At 38.8% G+C, this 22582-nt stretch overlaps 1 protein-coding gene across 1 annotated transcript in view; it reads right to left on the bottom strand.

Annotated features, from left to right (window-relative positions):
• MAPK1 (mitogen-activated protein kinase 1) overlaps nt 1-22582 on the bottom strand; it is an 86588-nt gene that overhangs the window by 19371 nt on the left and 44635 nt on the right. The window contains exons 2-4 of the mRNA XM_081037340.1: nt 14544-14726; nt 12486-12675; nt 5679-5795 (exon numbers count right to left, since the gene is read on the bottom strand). Of these exons, the coding sequence (XP_080893466.1) occupies nt 5679-5795; nt 12486-12675; nt 14544-14726 (490 nt within the window). The remainder of the gene's footprint in view (nt 1-5678; nt 5796-12485; nt 12676-14543; nt 14727-22582) is intronic.

The following is a 22582-nucleotide window of genomic DNA, read 5'->3' as shown; positions in this document are numbered from 1 at the left end:
TAAGCTGAAGCTAGATACAGGAAAAAGCAGTAACACCCACTGCTTTAAAACATTTGTGGCCTACTCACTCGTTTTGGAAACCAGGAAACCAACTCAAGAGAAGGGGCACTGTTACACTTCCAGAATATCTTTATACATTTTGCAAATCATTTTTTAAAAAGTCAAGCTTTTTGAAACACTTGATCTCTGCAAAAAAATAGGTATATGCTGGTTCCATCATATTTTACCAATCCCTATTTCTTGTCTTCTTTTTCTATTTATTTTTCAGGTATAATTTTTCTTTTAAAGAAATTCTACGGAAAGACAAGGAAGAATTATCTTTCTAAATCATACAACAATGTAAAAAAGATGTTTCTCCAAAGGGTGTAAGCTGAATTTTATGGAAAATGCTAGGTGTCCTAATAAATTGCAGAAGAAATGTGGAGAACAGCTAGAGAAAAATAAAATCAATTAAATATTAAAGCTTAGGGAAACTCAGCAACATTTTTTTGAAAATCAAATAAGGAATTAATGATCAGATCAACAGCTATGATAAAATGGGGTTGAATTTCAAAATAATGCTTTCCAAAATTCTTATAATCCAAAATAAATTTTGCTTTGAGCCAAAACAAAATAAAGAGGAACATTTTAAAAACAAAAAATAAATAACTAAAAGGACTCAGGGCTCCCTGGAGAAATGGCTGTTCCAACTCTGGGACAGGGAAATACTATAAGGTAAACCTGGGGCATAGGTGCCTAAAAGCAAGGAAGTACAGTGGGGACACGTCAAAAGTGGCTCCCACAGGAAAATATGGGACAATACAAGCATCAAAATACAGAATGGCAGATAAGGATTATAAAAGCCATTAAATAATTAACTATGAATGATTAACCATGAATTGAATATTAACCATGAATTAACGGAGAGAACTAAAAAATAGAAGGAATGATAGAGTTAAGAAATCATCAATGGATGGTAATACTAGTTCGTGAAAGTTTGATGAAGGTAACTTACACAGTCTTGAAGTATTTCTTCAAATACTTCAAATATTTCTAACAAATTCTTATTAGTTATGAATATAATTATTACTTGAATTAAGCATAATTGTGGTGGAGACTTGGAGGACACCATCTTAACCAAAAGATCAACATGCACTCCACTGATATTGACATAAACCAGATGTGCCCCAATATAATGCACTGAGAAGGAAACATTGTGTCTGTGGTATTCATGCTCAAAATGTGTAACACAAAACTGAGGTGTATTCTACAAAATAACACAAAACTGAGGTGTATTCTACAAAATAGCTGACTTTGCAACCCTTTGAAAAGTCAAGGTCAAAAAAGGCTGAGGAACTATTTCAGATTAAAGGAGACCAAAGAAACAATGCAATATGTGAGCTTGGACCAGGGCGGGAGGTGGTGAGAAAAGGTATCAAGATTATTATAGGAAAAACATCAGAAATTTGAATCTAAATTGTCATTAGATCTTAGACCAGTGTTATTTCCTACTTTTGAGTAGTGTACTATGGTCACGTTAGAGAATACCCTCCTAAGGCAGGGTTCCTCACCCTTGGTCTTGCTGACATTAGGCTGGACAAGTCTTTGTTCTGAGGCTCTTCTGTGCCCTGGAGGATGCCTAGCAGCCTCTCTGCCCTCTAACCACTTGATGTCAGTAGCATTCCCCTTTCTGTGAAACCAAAAATGTCTCTAAATACTGCCAAGTGTCGTCGGAAAACACTAGAGCCACTGTTCTAAGGAAATAAACACTGAAATGTAAACGGTAAAGGACACACCTGTAAGTTATTCGCAAATGACTCAAAACACACACACACACACACACACACACACACAATGAAAAAGCAAACAGGACAAAGGATAAAGAATTGTAGAGTTGATTCTGGAGTGAAGGGTATGCACAAGTTTTATCCAGCAGCAATCCAAGGCTGGGCCAGAGGCCCACATGGCTTCTAAGGATCGGAGAGGTGACACTACTTTTATACGACTACTATGTTTTCTTTTCACCCTTCTCTCACAAGTCAAATCCCTCACAGGAGATTTTTCCAGGGGCTATGTGATGTTATACATAACATACATGTGATAGGATACATGAAATGTAACAATATTCAGCAAACCTACATAATGAAGTGAACCAGTACTTTCCAAATGCTTGACATTACAAAATCACGCATGGGTATAAATGTAAGCTAGATCAATGGATTGTAATAAAATAGTACAAAAGGTCCACTGACATAGTTTCAGATTCCATGTTGCAATTTTAGGTCGGTGCAAAAGTAATTGCAATTTTTGCAATTATTTTCAATTGCAAAAACTGCAATTACTTTTGCACCATCCTTAATAACTTTTCCTTGGTTGAGTTGTGGTGATAATATCAAAGAAGAATAGCAACAAGTAGCTGAAAAGACTACTAACGTACTCCCTTTCCCCAACTATGTGTCTGTGTGAAGACTTTTCTCTATTAACTTACACCCTACTTACAACATACTTAACAGACTGAGTGTAGAACCACATGAGAATCCAGCAGGATTGTATTAAACCAGACAATGAACAGATTTGCAAAAATGAAAATGCCACTCTTCTTACTAAAATGTTTTCATTGTGGAAAAATAAATGACAAATATATTTGAAAACAAATGATAAATATCTAATTTATGCTATAACATGTAGTAGGTTTATTATTGTTGTTTTAAAATTAATACTTTTTTAAAGTTTCAGTTTTAATCCTATGTAGTAAACACAGAGATAAAACCCACGTAAACAAAACCTGCTTGGGGTCTTCTACAATTTTAAAGAGACTGAAGGACCCAGGGTCTTAAGGCTAGAATGGTTAAGAACTACTGCCTTGTAATTTTCTTAAAATGTTTCTGCAAGTTGAAAATTCTGCCAGAATAAAATGTTACAAATTCACACACATATACACAGTGCTCTAGCTGCCCAAACTGGGACAATATGAGTATTAAAAAAAAAAAAATAACAATAATGGACAGCACATTAAAAAGAAAATCCATGAGTCTACAGTAATGTTTTAAAAACAAAGGTGGAAGACAGAGGAAGAGAAAGAGAAAAAAGGGAAAACTCTTCTTCATGGAAGAGTGCCAGCTACCGTTGTTTCCCCAAAAATAAAACCTGGCCGGACCACCAGCTCTAATGCGTTTTTTGTAGCAAAAATTAATCTAAGAGCGGTCTTATAATGTATACTGTAAGACTCGGTATACTATAACATGATGTGATATAATACCAGGTCTTATATTAATTTTTGCTTCAAAAGATGCATTAGAGCTAATGGCCCGGCTAGGTAATAAATGTAAAAGGAAAAATAAATTTAGAAAAATCACCATTTTGCAAAGCCCAATACTGTAACTAATAGAAGCAAGGGTCATCAAGAGGTAAACCACCAGGGGAAAGGCTGCTGGGAAACAGAAGATCCACATATATGGTTTCCAAGAATTTGTGGGGTTTAACGTGAGGGAAAGGTATGACCTAAACCTAGCCACGTGGAACCAGTCCGAAGAATTCAGAATGTAAACTGTTCTGCAAAACAACTCACCTGTACTCTGCAAAGTATTCCAATGTCAAGAAGAAGGCCAGAAGGGCAGGAGGACTGTTTCTAGACTGAGTACAATGTGTGAAACTTGAACTAATGCATTGCAAACAAAAAGCTGTACAGAACTTTCGTGGAGGGTCACTGGCATGTCACTGAATTAACGCTGCCGATCTTAGGTGTGCAAAGGGTACTATGGAGGTGGGGAGAGAACACCCCCCCCCTTTTAGAAATATTAGTATGCTCAAAGGATCTAGAAAGAAAGTGTTAGTTTATGTTGGTGAAGTGTCAGAGGGTTTGACAAAAAAGAGGAAGGAAAGGAGGGAGGCAGAGACAGACAGGGAGCTGTTACTAGCAGGTGAACCTCGGTAAAGGGTATATGGCCGTTCACTGTACTCTCAATCCTTCCAGCGTTTGAAAAGGCTCTCAATTAATAAATACACTGCCAGAAGTAACATTCGCAGGCTGCCAATACAAAAGAATTTCACTACAGTTAACTAGGAAGGAGAAAGGAGAGCTGGGCACCTAGAAGAACAGAGGCCACCCTTCCTGGCTACTGCCCCCTGGAGGGTGACTGAGAAGTGAAGACAGCTGCGGCATGCTGGGAAGGAGGATACAAGAACTCGAAGCTAAGCAGGATAAAAAGTACACTGACAGCTCTCCTTTACAACTAGCAGGTACCAAACACGTGCATTTCATTGCCACTGGTTTGGAATGGCTGTCACGTGGTCAGTCCAAAGAAAGAACCAGGTGTGCAGGATTATTTGTAATACAGAATTATAAGAGAATTGACATAGCGTTTTCTTCTTTAAAACATCTGTTATGTCAAATCCTTCTTTACAATGGGATTTATTTTAATGGAATTTTACTTTTATAACTGAACTAAACAAATGTATGATATCAAGAATAACTAACTGCTTTAAACATATTCCATTTCCTCACATAATCTAATGTTCATCGCAAACCCTTCTACTCATATGGATGAAGAGAATCCAATTTCTGGTTCTTAGACCTCACAAGAGGCCCAATGTCTATTTTTATTGCGTTTCTTCATGTAATCTTTTTTTTTTTTTAAACTTTTATTCAGGGGAGAGCGCGAACGCAGTCCCCCACTACCACAAATGATGCAGTCGAGTTTCCCACATTTGGGGAAATCGCAGGGGTCAGCACATCCGGAGTGCAATGGATAAGCCTTGCCCTGGGAAAACCACCTTCGTGCTCATGGTATCTCCCCTGCCAGGTACATACCTTCATGTAATCGTACGTTACATTACAGTAAATGGAATTAAATTCAAGAATCTTATAATCTTGAGATATTAGATACAGGAAGTGTGTCAGGCTCACTTAAATCCTCCAAATATGACACCTTATTTATATACTATTTGCAAACGATACATTAAAAATATTGAATCTCCATAGAAGCCCTTAAAGCTTGCCACCTAAAAAGCCTAACAAAGATATCATACTTCACTTTTTCTTGCTCTTATGTATTTATTTAATCATTTCTTCCGACCAAGACACAGACCTCGTTGGAAGAGTTTGCCTGGGACCTGGGTGCACTCTTAACACCCACTTGGAGATCAGAGGAACACATGTCATTTGGATTACCATATAATTTTGAAAGAATCCACAGCAGTTCCTTCTTTCCACACTTATGTTTTCTCCAAATTCTATTATAATTTCGAAGAGATTCTTATGATCAGATACACCTGATCTTTACAGAACAGCCCTGGTCCACGTTCACAGAAGACTCACTAACAGATAACCTCTAACACAATTATCAACACAATTATCAATTACCAGCCTCACCCAGCAGTGGCAGCAGTAGGTGTAAAAGCTGCCACCGGTATAAGGTCAGGAGAGCTGACCAAGGGGTGGGACAAACACCATTTATTTTAACAGTGACCATAGAGGCACACCCTCCAACTCTATATAACCCATCAGGTACTACTCCAGCTGAGGAGGAGAGGCCAAAACCCAGGGCCCAGAAGTTCAGTGCAACAGATTATGACCGCTCCTAGTTCTGGCCACACACAGGCTGGCCAGACAGGCAAAGGCTCAACCCAGGTGGACACAGGCTTACCAAGAGGGAGGCTTTTTCTTCCTGATTTTCTTTTTCTGCAAACTTTGCCCTTACCTTGGAATTCAACATAATTTCTGGAGCCCTGTACCAACGTGTGGCTACGTACTCCGTCAGGAACCCTGTGTGATCATGGTCTGGATCTGCAACACGGGCCAAGCCGAAATCACAGATCTGAGGGAGGGAAGAAAAGGTGACACCTGAGGGATTCTACCCAATTTAATATCAAAGCATCATAAACACACAAAAAGACAACACTAATAATTATGGTAATAAGTAGTTGCTACTGTTACGATGTGGCAGATATTTTGCTGGGAATTCTACACATTCATTCTTATTTAATACTCACAACAACCTGAAAGGCAGTGATGACCATCTACATGTGAGAGCCGAGGAACAGGCTGGAGGAGTCTGTGTCAGGACACGTTGGAAGAGGCACATCCCACCTTTCATTATCTTTTATCCCACATCAATCTCATTTAGGTCGCTTGACAAAAACTGTTCTGTGCAAAACTAACGTCACCAAGGAGCCTCTGGTGCCCATGAGCCTTTCTAGGGCCCTCACCTACTGGCGCCCCCAGGATCATGAGTGTTAGGACCAGCTCCTCAGCCGGCAATTCTACTTCTCAGACTTCACTGACTGCTGTTCTTCCACCTGTTCCACGAGTGTAGGTATTTCCAAAGATTTTTACCCCTTCCTTGTAGTCAAATCCACTCCCACAGCTTTAAAAGATGTTTCTTAAACTGAAGACAAATCTTTTTTTTAAATTAAATATCCAGTTTCTAATTTCTCCTGACTCACAAAAGTACTGCTGGGCTTTCATTATCTGGCCATCTAATATTTTGGTGCTACTCCAGACTTCAACATATATAAAATATAACCACAGTATACTTAGTTCAATATAATTGCAGGATATTTTAAGGCCTTGGTTCTTGGGAACTAACCCGAGAAAGAGAGAAGTATGTTAACAAAGACAGGCCAGAGTACAGAAGACAGCTTGGAAGACAGACTAGTTTGCAGGCTTCCTGATTTAATTCAGCTAAGAAATGATCAGGGCCAGAACTCAGGCCATAAATGGAGGCGAGAGGAAGAGCCATGCCTAAGTGATAGTCATAGGACTTAAATGGACAGCAATCTCTGCTTAGGTATCTCATAGCTGAGTGCCTCCATCATTCAGCAAGATTCAGGAATGCTCCCTTCGACCTCACAAATGTCTTCCTCCAGCCTTGGACGCTGGCATCATCATGTAGTCCCTTGGATCCCAAAGGCCCTGCTGTTTGCTTCAACTGTATAGCATTCAAGAAGTTACATATCTGTGTTGCGTAATTTCCGTCTTTTGACATATCGTCACTGTACCTTCAAAAGAAGCAAATAGCACATCTGCTTCCCCAGTTACTATTTCAAAGGCCACTTTCTAAGTGTACTCTCACAGAGGTGCAGTGAGGAAATCCTGAGTCCCGCTGCATGGCTCTGACAGCTAACTCTAGCCACTGCACTCGTGCAGTCCACATAACCTCCACCACAGGCACTGGTCTCACCTTTCAAAGCTGGCTTGCTTGCCAATGCCAGTACACCCTGACACCCAAGGGCCTGTCAGAGGATCTGGTTGATGTATGGCCATAAGCTTTTAAGGGGCATCACCGTGAGTTCTAAGTTTGGCTTACTTTATCTTGAGGCGTTCATGTACCTGCACCCTATTTGTTTCTTTAGAATCTTTTCTACCAATTCCTGTGAAGTAAATTGCAGGAAGCCTTCTAAGTACTTGTGCCCAGGAGGTTCACCAGCAACATGATCCCATCTGGCACGATTTCCAACTTAGAGAAGCAATGAATGATTGATTTCTTCTTACATCGCTGCCATTCAGAGCCCTCACCTGCTATGTTGGACTACCACGGATACATTTCAATCCTGTGTGGCCTGAACTTTTCAATATCTGTGATCCGTAGTTTCTCTTTTTTTCAGGGCTAACACTTTATTTTCTGATTCAAGTTCAAACAGAGCTAACTACTCAGTGTGCTTTGTGTAGTATAAATGGACACTTGAAGCCACATTCTGAATCATGCAGAGAACTACTGTGTCTTGTCAGCAGAAAGAAATGAGCACAAGCCCCAGACCATGGCCACAGACGCTTCACTGTTCTCTAGGCAGCGTGTCACACAGACTGGCTGGGTCTAGACTTGATCCATTTTTTTGTGGATCAGTTGAATCACAAAACGAATCCCACATAGATTTTTTTAAAAATCAGAATAAAATAAATTCACAGGTCAATGAGGACAAATATTGGGGCTGATGTCTCCACACTCCTCTCGACTTAGATGAAAGCAAAATTGTTGCCTATGTGTTATTTCTAAAATACAAGTCACCTCTCTGGCTCAAAAATCTTTTAACTAATCACCTCTACCTACTGAATGAAGTCCACGTTCTTTAAGCATGAGTTTCAAGACCATTTACAAACTGCCACCAAGCCATCTTCCTGATCGTGTCTCTCCCATCTCTCTCTCTCTCAATAAAAAAAAACAGTAATATTTATGACAATTCCTTGTGAAGGGAGATAGACAACTAGCATATGGTACAAGAAACACAAAATGACCTATAGTACTCCTTCTTGGCTACTCTTTGGGCAGTGTAAATTCAAATTTTCATGAAACAAAGGAAGCTCCAAAGACAGGTTTCATTTCATGTCTTCCAGAGTCCAGGCACACCCAGAACCACACATGCTGTGATCCCAGCATCTCAAGACTAATAGGATTTCTGTGGGCTCAGCCTAGCAAAAAGCAAGGACACAGACTGCTCGAGAACATATCCCCGTGGCAGTTCACCAAAAATAAGTTAACAGACTTTTCAATCCCTTGTGTCTGTGGTCCTGAGACATAAAGGGAAAGTCTACAAGAGAGGAACCCAGGAGAGCCCCGAGAAGCCAGCGTCTGCTGGGTCTCAGGGCTTCAGATAACAAATGCAAAGCATGTTTATGGAAACCAAAAAGAAAGCTCATTGCTATTGGCCTTAACTGATACCGGAGTTCACAGTTAAAGTTATAAGACACCGAGAAAAGCTGATAATCTGAGGGCTCAAGAGTAGGAAACACTTCAGTAACACATAAGGCAAAGGAAAAAGGAAGAAATGACATAATTACCTATTTGAAAACTCAAAAGACCCTAAATAAGAAGTGAGTAAGGCCACAGGTTACAAACTTTCTAGGCACAGGGGCCTGTGGGATGAGCAGCAGGATGACCTCAAGGTACTGAGGATGTGATGGATGTACAGTGACTCCAGAGCTCAAGCGGAGAAGACTTTTCCCTATCGGTGCTTTCTCAACCCAGATCTCCTGAACTGCCACCGGACCGACCTGCCTTTTGGACATGCTCACCATGACAAATCTGTGACTTAGTGAAATACCACACTCATCTTTGGAATGAGATTCTCTCTGGAATATTCATGCCCATGGAAACAATGCACAGCCTATACGTACATTTTTAGAACTGGTGAATTATGCTGCCGTAAATATCTAGACCCTCCTATTGTGTTTCTGAGTCTGTGTATTAAATTGGGTTTTAAAAACAATGCCTGGAATAGTGCAGATGACCAAGAATACACCTATCAGTGTAGGTGTAAATTTTGGTGAGTAGTGAATAAAATGGCCCTACGTAAAGAGAAGTCCACAGAGAAAAGAAGTGTGATTCTATCTGTTGCCTTCTTTTTTTTTATTTCCCTCTCTCCCCCGCTGTTTGTCTTCTTAAAGATGAGCATTTTCATGCAAAAGTAAGTCAACTTTCCCCAGAAATATTATATACTTAAAATACTGATTGAAAATCTCTCTCCAAAAACAAACAAAAGCGATCTGCCATAACACTGTGGCAGAAAGAAACAGAAAGAAAAAAGAAAAACACTAAGAGACAGAAAAATATTCTTGTAATTTTTCAAGAAAATCACTAAGAGCCAACAAAGTGTGGCCAATCCTAAAAGGACCTCATTCCTTTTGTTCTCACCTGGCTTTTAATTGCACAGATCCATCAGAAAGGATCTGGTTACATCCCATGTGGAAAATACATGAATCTAATTTGAAGGATCCTAACAGGTAACAGAGTCCAATCCAACTGTTTCTGATGTATGTCAGCCACCCTGTTTTAAACCCTCAATGATAGCAGATAAGCCGACCACCTAATGACAGAACCCACTGCCTTTTTTTCAGATAGTTCCAGAAGGCTCTCCATGATTACTTCCAACCAACCTCTCCAGCTCAGTGTCAGTGACTCCCTATTTCTCATCCAAAGCTGCAGCCACACAGAGAAGGTCTCAGTTTGTGCACTAGTCCCTTACTACTTACTTTTATTTCTGTTGTTCCTTCTGCTTTCAATATCCTATGCCCAACATAGCCACTTGTCTACTGAAAGCCTTTCCATCTTTAGAGGGATACCTCCTTCTTCTTGATGCCTCTCATAGCCCTAGCCAGAACTAACCCACCTCTCTCCTTTGTGTTTGTACACCATTCTTTTCAATATCTCAGTTACAGCAGATATTACAATCATTTATCGTTTCAGATTTCTGACCTATCCGTTTACAGATTTCAGGGACAGACACTCAACTCCTTTGCCATGTATACTGTATTGGGCTTCTCACAGGAATGTCTGTTGAACTGAAGTCCAAGAAATGATCACTGCTTTAAATCTACACATACTTTTTAAACAGCTTTATTGAAGTATAATTCACATACCATAAACTCACCCATTTAAAGGATACAATTCAAAGGATTTTGGTATAATAATCACAGGGTTATACAACCATTACCACCATCCAATTTTAGAACATTTTTATAACTGCAAAAAGAAATCTTGTATCCATTAGCAGTCTATTTCTAATCCCACCGGTCCTAGGCAACCACTAATCTACTTTCTGTCACTATAGATTTGTCCGTTCTAGACATTTCGTATAAATGGAACTATACAATATGTGGCCCTTTATGACTGGCTTCTTTCACTTACATTATAATGTTTGCAAGATTCCTCTGTGTTGTAATATGTACTAGTACTTCACTCTTTTTTATTCCATTGTATGAATCTACCACATTTTATTTATTCATCATCACCTGGACATTCAAATTGTTTCGACTTTTGGTCTATTTTGCTACTATGAATATTTGTGTACTACTTTTTGTGTGGACATGTTTTCATTTCATTTCACTTAGGTATACATGAAGGAGTGAAATCCTCGCCAATATTTATCATTTATCATTATAGCCATCCTAGTTTGTATGAAGTGGTATCTCACTGTCGTTTTGATTTACTACTAACTAATGATGTACTTATTGGCCATTTGTATATGTTCTTTAGATAAATGTCTATTCAGGTCCTTTGCCCGTTTTTTCTGTTTTGTTTTGTTTTTTTTAAAGAGGGCGCAGCTCAAAGTGGCCCATGCCATGCGGGAATCGAACCAGCAACCTTGGTGTTAGTAGCAAAGCACTCTAACCAACTGAGCTAACCGGCCCAGCCACCCTCTCCCTTTACCCATTTTTAAATTGGGTTATTTATTTTTTAATTGTTGAGTTGTAAGTTTTTCATATATTCTAGATATGTTTCTTATCAGGTCTATGATTTTCAAATACTTTCTAATTCAGTGGGTTATCTTTCACTTTTTTGATGATTTACTTGTAGCACAAGTTTCTAACCTTGATGAAATCTAGGTTAGAATTTTTCTTTCGTTGCTTGTACTTTTGATGTCACATCTAACGCAAGATTGCAAAGATTACTCCTATGTTTTCGAACTATATTCTAGTTTGACCTCTTAAATTTAGGTCTTTGATCCATTTTGAGTTAATTTTTATACATGATGTGAGTGAGCTGGGGTCCAATCTCATTTTTTTGGATGTTGCTATCCAACTGTTCTAGCACCATTTACTAAAAAGACTGTTCTTTCCCCAATGACTTATACTGGCATTCTTATCGAAAATCAGTTGATCATAAACATGGATTTATTTATTGGCTCAGTTCTAGTCCACTGAGCTACATGAATACTCTTACGCCAATATCACTGTCTTGATTACTACAGCTTTGTAGTAAAGTTCTGAAATCAGGAAGTGTGAGTCCTCCAACTTTATTCTTTTGTAAGATTGTTTTGGCTATTCAGAGTCTCTTGAATTGCCACATGCATTTGAGGAACAACCTGTCCATTTCTGCAAAAAAGCCACCTGGGGCTTTAACAGGGACTGCAATGAATCTATATATTATTGGGGAGTACTATTACCTTAATAATACTAAGTCTTCCAATCCATGAATATGGGATGTCTTTCCATTTATCTCGATCTTCTTGAATTCACATGCATTTTTAGCAGACTGAATCCATATCCCTTCATCATATCTAAGAAATCTGTAGATTTCCTTACTCATTTAGCTCTGCTATTAAAATATAAATATATTTGTTGCCCATTTTCAAGAGAATTCTCAGGACTATAAAGGATCTAGAGTTTCCCTATTTACTGGGAATGCCTTATTAGGTATTAAAGTCATTGAGGTTTTTCTGAGGATTCTTGGTATAAAGTTTATTGAAAAAAGTTGACCAATGAAACATTTTTTAACTTACACATAATGCACATGATCCTATTTATTTATATAAGCATAGAAGTACACATGTATGTTAGCAGCATAAGAAAAGAATACACCAATCTGTTATAGTGGTTATCTCTGGAGAGGAAGGAGCAAGGGGATGGAAAGGAAGAGAATTAGCACTCTTGCTTTTTTTCTTTTTGCCATAAGAATGTTTTCATGTATTTCTGGTGTAACTTTAAATATGAGTAACAATAAATAGAAACATGCCCCAGTAAAAGAGTTTTTTCAATACATATCACCCTAAGAGTAAATAACCTGGCTGACCTTGAGATCGCAGGTGGTGTTGAGCAGCAGGTTGGAAGGTTTGAGGTCACGGTGCAGCACGTTAGCTGAATGGATATACTTTAACCCTCTGAGGATCTGGTAAAGAAAATAGCAGATATGGTCGTTGCTGAGGTGTTGTGTCTTCAAGAGCTTGTAGAGATCTGTTTCCATGAGGTCCTGTACTATATATCTGTTGGACAGGTTAAGGTAACACACTAAATAGCTAGTCACACTTTGCAAAACACTGAAAACAAAATGAACCCCTTCCCCCAAAGGTCCATTATTATATCATGAGGCCCACGAGGGAAATGAGAAACTAAAACTTGGTATACTCTTATGGAAGGTATCTGAAGTAATTAACCCCTCTTGAGACAAGAGGCATTATAACTGCGTGACACAACTGATCTTGGGCCTAAACTGAAACCTGAAACAGGCTGTAATGGAAATATAGGCTAATCTTGAAGTTTCGGCTTCCCTGTTCTCCAAGTTATTTACTATCAAAATCCCTTCGAAGGCTTGTTGGAAAGGACTGGGAGAAGGTATCATATACTTCCTCCTCTCTCTGGCCCAGCAATAACTTGTAATGCCACTATTCTTTTACCTTCCTGTCCCCTTCTTTTCCTCAAAAATCAACCATAAAACTTTTGGAAATACAGGCCTAAAACATATTGCTACTAAATTCAACCCTCAGTTTATTTGACTATTCAATTAATGTTAAGATCCTAAATAAATAAGACTATGGAAAAGTCATGCTAAGAAGGGACTTGTGCTAGTTTTGTCCCTCTTGCTTTCATCCCTCTCCATGTATCTAAGTATCTAGAATTTTAGCTATGGCTAACTTCTTTCTTACAGGAATTAAATTATAAAAGCTTTTAGAGCTTTTAACTTCACCATAATAGTATTTCATTAGCAGTGTTTTTGCATTTCTTTTATTCATTTCTGTGTAAATATTGTTATGTCTCCTACAGATTCATGCTAGATGAGACATATCGTGTTTCCCCAAAAGTAAGACCTAGCCTGACAATCAGCTTTAATGTGTCTTTTGGAACAAAAATTAATATAAGACCCGGTATTGTACTATGCTACATACATTACATTACATTATATTATACCCGATCTTATTTTTGCTTCAAAAGACGCATTAGAGCTGATCATCCGGCTAGGTCTTATTTTCGGGGAAACACGGTAGTATGGGATTCAAAGGAAACTGACTTGAAAACTTGTCATCTGAAAGAGATTTGATTTTTATGACAAAAGGTAAAGCAGGACAACAGGTGGTAGCAGCAGGAGGCATTTCACTTAAAATATCACTACAATTTATTACCAGAGCTGTTTAAAAATGGAAAGGGCTGCCTAGAGACAGTGAGCTGCCTCTCCCGGGAGGGGCAGAATTCAAATTAAGCAAAGCGGTAGGAATGCTGTACTAACAGAAATCGGAATTTTCTTCTGGCAGATCCTCTTCAGTACATATAGTACCTCTGTCTTTCAAATATACTCTTTACCCAGGTAGTGTTTTCTGGACCTGCTCAGCCCATCTATTTCTAAATGCTGGTGACAGTTAATAACAACTTCAGAGCTGAATTGCTTTAAAGATCATGAGGACTAGTTAGTAACTTAATTTGAAAGATGAGAAAACTGAGACCTAGAGACAAAATGACTTTAAGATCAGGACAGTCTTGATTTAACCAGGTAATATCCAGGGTACCCTCTTTCTTCTCCTTCTCACCATAACAAACCAAACCTTGAATGGAGAAAACATGCTTGAAAATAGTATTAACCAAGATTTTCCATAATTACATTTAAAGAAATCTTTACTGAAACTGATAAGAAAAAAACATCAGATTTGCCAAGACACTAAACATAGTTACAACAGATACAACGGAATCAGAGAAAAGTTTTATATAATGCAAGTGTTATAGTAAATGTCAAGAAGATTACAAGTTCCCTTTAAAAGTGCTTTATATACTTTTCCTTTGTTCTGGTAAGTCCAGGAAACTTCAAGCTACATTTTTTAAATAAGGTGACCAGGCAGTGAAGACAGCTGTCTGAAAAGGATACACATCTTTCATTTGCTCGATGGTTGGCGCTCGAATAATATCATTGATTCCAATGATGTTCTCGTGTCTGAAGCGCAGTAAGATTTTTATCTCCCTCAGGGTTCTCTGGCAGTAGGTCTGGTGCTCAAAAGGACTGATTTTCTTGATAGCTACTCGAACTTTGTTGACATTATCATAAGCAGAGCTAAAAAAAAAAAAAAAGGAGGGGGAGAGATGGCATTAAAAACAATTTTCAGAACATCTTGGAAGAAAGAATGCAAACTGGTGAAGTACTAAATGTTTAGCACTCTGGGTAAATACCTGTTTCATACACATGAAGGCAGCGTGTACATTATCCACAAAAAGGCCTCAAGCTAGGGAGGATGCAGCTGGCACCGTACAGCACAAACTGAATCTCAAGCCTACCAGCGCTTGCCTGGCCCTGCTAACTGTGGATGCCCATTTTCATAAACCCAGCAACATGCGTTTATGCCACATATACGGAAAGCCAATTTCCCACTGATTTTTAACAACAATGGCATTCTGGTGAGACGTACCATTTCTGCCTCCAAAACAACTTCCTACTGTTTTATCAGATTCCTCTGACTCAGCAGAAACATTCCAATGACCATCAACTACATCTTCATCTCTAACAAAAATGGACTCAAGAGGACACCTTGAATGCTTACACCAACTCTGTCTTACTTGCAAAATGACATGACTCCTTCTTTCCCCTCACTCCCAAAGAAATTTAACCAAGGTATCTGGGTAGTTTTATAACAAAACTTATAAAGTATTCTTCAAAAAACATACTCTCATAGCTGTAAGAAAGGTCAAGTTCTTCCGAAGTTGCCCTTAAGAACTGAATTCCAAGCAGAAGCAATAATAATTATATCTTTAATTTTATGAATTTGAATCTTGAATATTACTATCTATATTATGATCAGTATTCTATTGCATCTTTTCTATAAGAGCTTACCGTATTATCTCGTCCATTGATTAAAGCAATGAAATAACACTGACAGGCAATAAGACATTACCTCTTATTTCCTCATAACTGTTAGAAATCTAAAACAGTAAAATAAGTTTATTCTCCAGTTTGTGCTTCTATAATATTTATCAGTCTACTCATTCTGACAATTATTTGATGCATTTGCCTGACTCCATCACAAAACTATGCTGTAGGAGGCACCTTATCTTACTCAGCTTCAATTCTCCCATGACACCGTTAATATACTGTACGCAGGTACCCCCAATATTTTAACATGAAATAGATTTCCTTAAATAAAAGAATCATTACGCAAATCTTATTTAGCTTTGGTTTGCTGAATGAAAGCCTAAACTACTAATTCTCAGGTAGGGGAAAAAAAAATTAAATTAAAAAAAAAAGGGTATGCTGCTTAAGCAAGTTTATTCAATATTGGGAACATTTTTAGAAATTTTGTGAGTAATTCAAATCATAGAAGGATCATGAGTATAACACGAACAGAGGTTAAAACCTCTATAAGATACTGGTTTAAACTTAACACTATAAATTTCTAGTTTTACTGAAACGTGGTAATCAAACATGGCAATAAACTTGCTTTCAAGAGCAAGACTGTTGGGGGGAAGGGTTTATGGTCAGTGTGCCCCTCCAACAGTATCAACACTCAGCGATGAAATAAATAACCAAGTGAGAAAGCATGAGATCCTCCTCCTTGGTTCCCACCTGAAAAAAAGGTGTGACCCTGTCTGTGGGGTTGGGTCTGTTCCTGTCTGTTCTCCTAACTCCATTCTGCTGTCTTTTTGGTTTACACTATCTGCTGAAAACTGATCACAGAGAGTTTACACTCTTCTACAATTACTGTTTGCTCATTTCTCCTTCGATTTCTCAGTTCTGTTTTATATATTTTATCATACCTTTTACCATAAATTATTTGGTGTCTTTAATAGTGTTGGTTTTAAAATCACTTTGGCATTACCAATCCGTTTCCTTTTTCTCTAAGAATTTAATCTCTGCTCATCTCCATTCTCCCAACTACTGCCATGCTACAGCTTTTGCTTTAAATGTGTCTCCTGTAAACAACTTATGGTTGCAGTTTGGGATTGTAAACCCATCTGTGACTACAGAGTCTTTGGATGGGTTAATTTTAGATAGTCATATTTTTCTTTTAATTGATAAACTTGCTGTTTTCAAAAATAAAAATTCAAGGTTAAATAAATTGTTCAAGGTTAAAAGAATGAAGAATTTCCTAACTCATCCCTATAGGTGAATAATTATTAAAAATAAATAAGTGCCGCCGGTACCAAAATGGCAATGTAGGAAGACCCCCAACTCACCTCCTCCCACAAACACATCAAATTTACACCTACAGACAGAGCCGTTGACCTTGAAGAAGAAATGAGGGCTGACCAGACAGCTTCTGTACATCAGATAAGAAAGCCCACATGGAAATGGGTAGGAGATGGAGACAAGGTGCCATGGGAACCCCAGCCTCCCAACGCTGACTCGCAGTGGGAGTGAGGGGTCACTGCAGGGCCTGCAGGCACTTGCCTACACTGGGGTACAATGAAAAACCTACGGTTTAAAGGGCACCTAGAGTATGCCAGAAGAACATCCATTTATTAACCCCAGAGCACCTCCAAACGAGAAGGGAACTGCAACACAACTTTTTTACACCATAAACAAAATTAAACTTGAAACTGATTAAAGACTTAAACATAAGACCTTAAACCATAAAACTCCTAGAAGAAAACAGGCAGTAAATTCTATGATATCAGTCTGCACAACATTTTTTTTGGACATATCTCTTTGGGCAAACACAATGAAAGGAAAAATGAACACATGGGACTATATCAAACTAAAAAATTTTTGCACAGAGAAGGAAACCATCAATAAGACAAAAATGCAACTAACTAAATGGGATATTTGCAAGTGATATATCTGATAAGGGGTTAATATATTTCCAAAATATACAAAGAACTCATACAATTTAACATCAAAAAAACAATACAATTTCAAAAAAGGACCTGAACAGACATTTCTCTGAAGAAGACACAGAGATGGCCAACAGACACATGAAAAGATGCTCAACATCACTAATCATCGGGGGAATGCAAATCAAAACCACAATGAGGAATCACCTCACACCTGTCAGAATTGCTGTTATCCAAAAGACAACAAGTAAGTGCTGGCAAGGATGTGGAGAAAAGGGAACCCCCATGCACTAGTGGTGGGATAGCAAATTAGTGCAGCGAATACGGAAAATAGTATGAAGATTCCTCAAAAATTTAAAAAAAGAACAACCATATGACCCCGCAATTCCACATCTAGGTGTTTATCCAAGGAAAACAGTAATTTGAAAAGACACATGCAACATGTTCACAGCACTGTTTACAACAGCCAAGATATGGAAGCAACCTAGGTGTCCACTGATAGATGGATGAATAAAGAAGATGCGATACATATATAACGGAATTTACTCAGCCATAAAAAAGAATGAAATCAAGCCACTTGCAACAATGATGGACCTAGAGAGTATTGTGCTAAGTGAAGTTGGACAGCTGAAAATAAATATTGTATGATCTCACTTATATGTGGAATCTAAGAAGACAAAATAAATGAACAAACAAAATGAAACAAACTGATAGATACCGAGAACAAACTGAAACTTATCAGAGAAGACGGGAGGAGTGTGGGGGTCTGGGTGGAAAAGGGGAAAGGGATTAAAAAATACAAACTTCCAGTTAAAAGTTACGAGGATGTAATGTACAGTGTAGATTATAAAGTCAGTAATATCGTAAAAACTATGTATGGTAACAGACGGTTAAAGGTATATAAATGTTGAATTACTAAGTTGTACACCTGAAAAGAATGTAATATTGTATGTCAAGTATAAAAATAAATTCAAAAAATAAAAAATAATTGATGATAAAGAACAAAAACCAAAACTAAAGGCCAATTTCATTTATAAGCACAAGCTTTAAAATCAACAAAAAGTAAAGAAGTGAATATAATTTGATAACATTAAAAGAATAATCTATTATGGCCAATATTTATGAATTCGAGAACAGTTCAATTAAAAAGAAGACATCATGTGAAACAGACATTTCTCCAAAGATGATACACAAATGACTAACAAGCACATAAAAAGTTGCTCAATTATTAATTAGACAAATGCAAATCTAACTCACAAAATATCACCTCACCCCCATAAGGACTGCCACTATCAAAAACAAACAACAAAAAAAACCCACAAGTAAAAACCTCAAAATAAGTGTTAGAATGTGGAGAAACTGGAATGCTTGTGTACTGTTGGGAATGTGAAATAGTCCAGCTACTATGGAAAACTATGAAAGTTCGTCAAAAAATCAGACATAGAATTATCATATGATCCAGCAATCCCACTTCTGGGTATATATCCAAAATAATTCAAAACAGGATCTCAAAGAGATATTGGCACACTCATGTTCACTACAGCATTGTTCAAAACAGCCAAGAAGTAATCCAAATATTCATTGATAGACGAATGGATCAAGAAAATGTGGTATACACATACACTGGAATATTATTCAGCCTTAAAACAGGAAATTCTACCACATGCTACATCATGGATAAACCTTGAAGACATTATGCTAAGTGAAAGAAGCCAATCACAAAAAGAAACTACTGCATGATTCCACTCATATGTGGCATGTGACCTTGTCTTACTCATGGAATCAGAGCGCAGAATGGTGGTTACCAAGGACTGCGGAGGGGAGGGAGATATGAGGAGATGGTGTTCAAGGGAACACTTTTAGTCTTACAAGATGCAAAAGTTCTACAGATTCGTTGCACAGGAATGTGAATATATTTAGAACTACTCAATGTATACTTAAAAACGGTAAATTTTGTATTATGTTTTTTACTACAATTAGAAAACAGAAATTTTTATTTATTTATTTATTTTTATTATTATTATTATTATTATTTTTTTAAAGATTTTATTGGGGAAGGGGAACAGGACTTTATTGGGGAACAGTGTTTACCTCCAGGATTTTTTTCCAGGTCAAGTTGTCCTTTCAGTCTTAGTTGTGGCGGGCGCAGCCCACCATCCCTTGCAGGAGTCGAACCGGCAACCTTGTGGTAGAGAGGATGCACTCCAACCAACTGAGTGCAGTGGCAGCTCAGCTCAAGGTGCCGTGTTCAATCTTAGTTGCAGGGGGTACTGTCCACCATCCCTTGCGGGACTCGAGGAGTTGAACTGGCAACCTTGTGGTTGAGAGCCCACTGGCCCATGTGGGAATCGAACCGGCAGCCTTTGGAGTTAGGAGCATGGAGCTCTAACTGCCTGAGCCACAGGGCCGGCCCCAGAAATTTTTTAAAGAGGAAAAAAAATCAAACATTTCAATAGATGTCAAAAAGAATGGTAGCAGTTATATGAAGCTACATATCTGATAAAACTATACAGAACTAAACCCACACTTACACAAATGAGTGCACATAAAACTAGTGACATGAATGAGCTCCGTAAATTTCATGTCAATCTCTCAGCTGTAGGTATTATAATGTAGTTATGCAAGCGGTAACCATCGGAGGAAACTGAGATCTCTGTATTTCTTACAACTGCATGTGACTCTACAGTCATCTCAAAAAAAACCCCACAAAAACACAAAAAAACCACAAAAACACAAACCACTTAAAAAGAGGTCCATCAATAGGGGAGTGGGTATCCACACAGTGGAATACTATGCAGCTGAAAAAAGGAGTGACATGGAAAGAGCTTCAGATTCTATTAAGTGAAAAGAAGAAAAGGCCTAGCAGTAGACAATATGCTTTTTTTCTAATTAAGAATGAAAAATACATATTAACATTTATTCATATTTGCATAAAGAAAGTCTGGAAAGATACACAAAGTACTAATATGAGTGGTGGTAGAGGGAGGGACAGAATACCAAGCTGGAGTGGGACAGACAGGGGAACAAAAATCTTTATTGTATATCTTTTAATATTGTTTTGATCGAAGAGCCATGTGAACCTCTTTAAAATATATTTAAAATTTATTTTTTTTTAAAAAAGATTTTATTGGGGAAGGGGAACAGGACTTTATTGGGGAACAGTGTGTACTTCCAGGCCTTTTTTCCAAGTCAAGTTGTTGTCCTTTCAATCTTAGTTGTGGAGGGTGCGGTTCAGCTTCAAGTTGTCCTTTCAGTCTTAGTTGTGGAGGGCGCAGCTCAGCTCCAGGTCCAGTTGCCGTTTTCTAGTTGCAGGGGGCACAGCCCACCATCCCTTGAGGGAGTCGAACCGGCAACCTTGTGGTTGAGAGGACGCGCTCCAACCAACAACTGAGCCATCCGGGAGCTCAGCGGCAGCTCAGCTCAAGGTGCTGTGTTCAATCTTAGTTGCAGGGGGCGCAGCCCACCATCCCTTGCAGGACTTGAGGAGTCCAACCGGCAACCTTGTGGTTGAGAGACCACTGGCCCATGTGGGAATTGAACCGGCAGCCTTTGGAGTTAGGAGCATGGAGCTCTAACTGCCTGAGCCACCGGCTGGGCCCTAAAAATTTTTAATTAGAAAAAAAACACACGGCCGGCCCGGTGCTCAAGTGGTTGGAGCGCTGTGCTTCTAACGCCAAGGTCACCAGTTCGATTCCCACATGGACCAGTGAGCTGCGCCCTCTACACCTAAGATTGTGAACAACAGCTCTCCCTGGAGCTGGGCTGTGGTGAACAGCAGGAGGTCGGCGAAAGCTTCCATGGGATGCCGTTTGCTGCCATGAGCGGCCGACCGATGACTGCAGACCAGCTGCCTCAGCTGGGGGAGCACAAGGCTCATAACACCAGCACGGGCCAGGGAGCTGTGTCCTATACAACTAGCCTGAGAAACAATGGCTTGAACCGGACTAGGGTGGAGGGTGCAGAAGGGAGAAAAACAAAAAACCAAAAAACACACAGCAAAGTACTAGTGGAATACCGGAATACTCTTTAAAGGAAAAGGCACAATTACCTTAGAGTTCTTGACCAACACAAAAATATTTGAAAAATAAAGAATTATTGGGAAAAGTTACAAAGTATCTTAATTTAACCTCATTCCCACCTGAAAGAATAATCTTTAAAAGTGGAATTGGGTATATTATTTAAACTAGACATGTACAAACACCTGAATAAAGGGAGAAACTTTTACCCAGCACTGGGTTAGTATGTACCGAAGACTTTTCTAACAGGATACAAAGATTATACATAACATTCTGTCTCTTTTTTTTTAAAAGATTTTGTTGGGGAAGGATAACAGGACTTTATTGGGGAACAGTGTGTTTTTCCCAGGACCCATCAGCTCCAAGTCAAGTTATTGTCCTTTCAATCTTAGTTGTGGAGGATGCAGCTCAGCTCCAAGTCTAGTTGCTGTTGTTCAATCTTAGTTGCAGGGGGCACAGCCCACTATCCCTTGTGGGAGTCGAACCAGTAACCTTGCAGTTGAGAGCCCACGCTCCAACCAACTGAGCCACCTGGTTGACCAGGAGCTCAGCGGCAGCTCATTGTGTTCATTCTAGTTGTGGAGGGCGCAGCTCGCTGGCCCATGTGGGAATCGAACCAGCAACCCTGTTGCCCAGAGCTCGCGCTCTAACCAACTGAGCCACCCGTCCGCTCCTCTTCTGTCCACTAAGGAGCTCCAGCTATTAAGATCACCCAGTCACATTATATAAATGCAGCCTCAAGTCCCAGATGAATTCTATACTGAGATCCATAAATTGTGCGGAATGGGAAGGGGTCAAAGTGAGCATACTTAATTCTCAACACAATTTCCTACTATTCATCAATAAAAGGGAATCAACTATTGATATAAACCACACAGATCCTAAAACAATTATGCTGAGTGAAGTCAGACCAAAAGAAAAGTACTTCTATTCATATAAAACGCAACCAAGTCAGAAAGTAGATCAGTAGGGTTGCCTAGGGCTGCTGGGAGGAAGGGATTACACAAATGGAAACGGTAACTTTGGGAGGTGATGATATGTTAGTCTCTTGATTGTGTTGATAAGTTTTGACACATAGCCATGAAACTATCAAACTGTACACTTCAAATACGTGCAATATATTGTGCAT

Source organism: Rhinolophus hipposideros (genome assembly GCF_964194185.1).
Source record: "Rhinolophus hipposideros genome assembly, chromosome: 24".
In the NCBI taxonomy this organism is placed as follows: domain Eukaryota; kingdom Metazoa; phylum Chordata; class Mammalia; order Chiroptera; family Rhinolophidae; genus Rhinolophus; species Rhinolophus hipposideros.
Note: the sequence above shows the minus strand (reverse complement) of the source record. Positions and strands in the feature narration are given on the sequence as shown.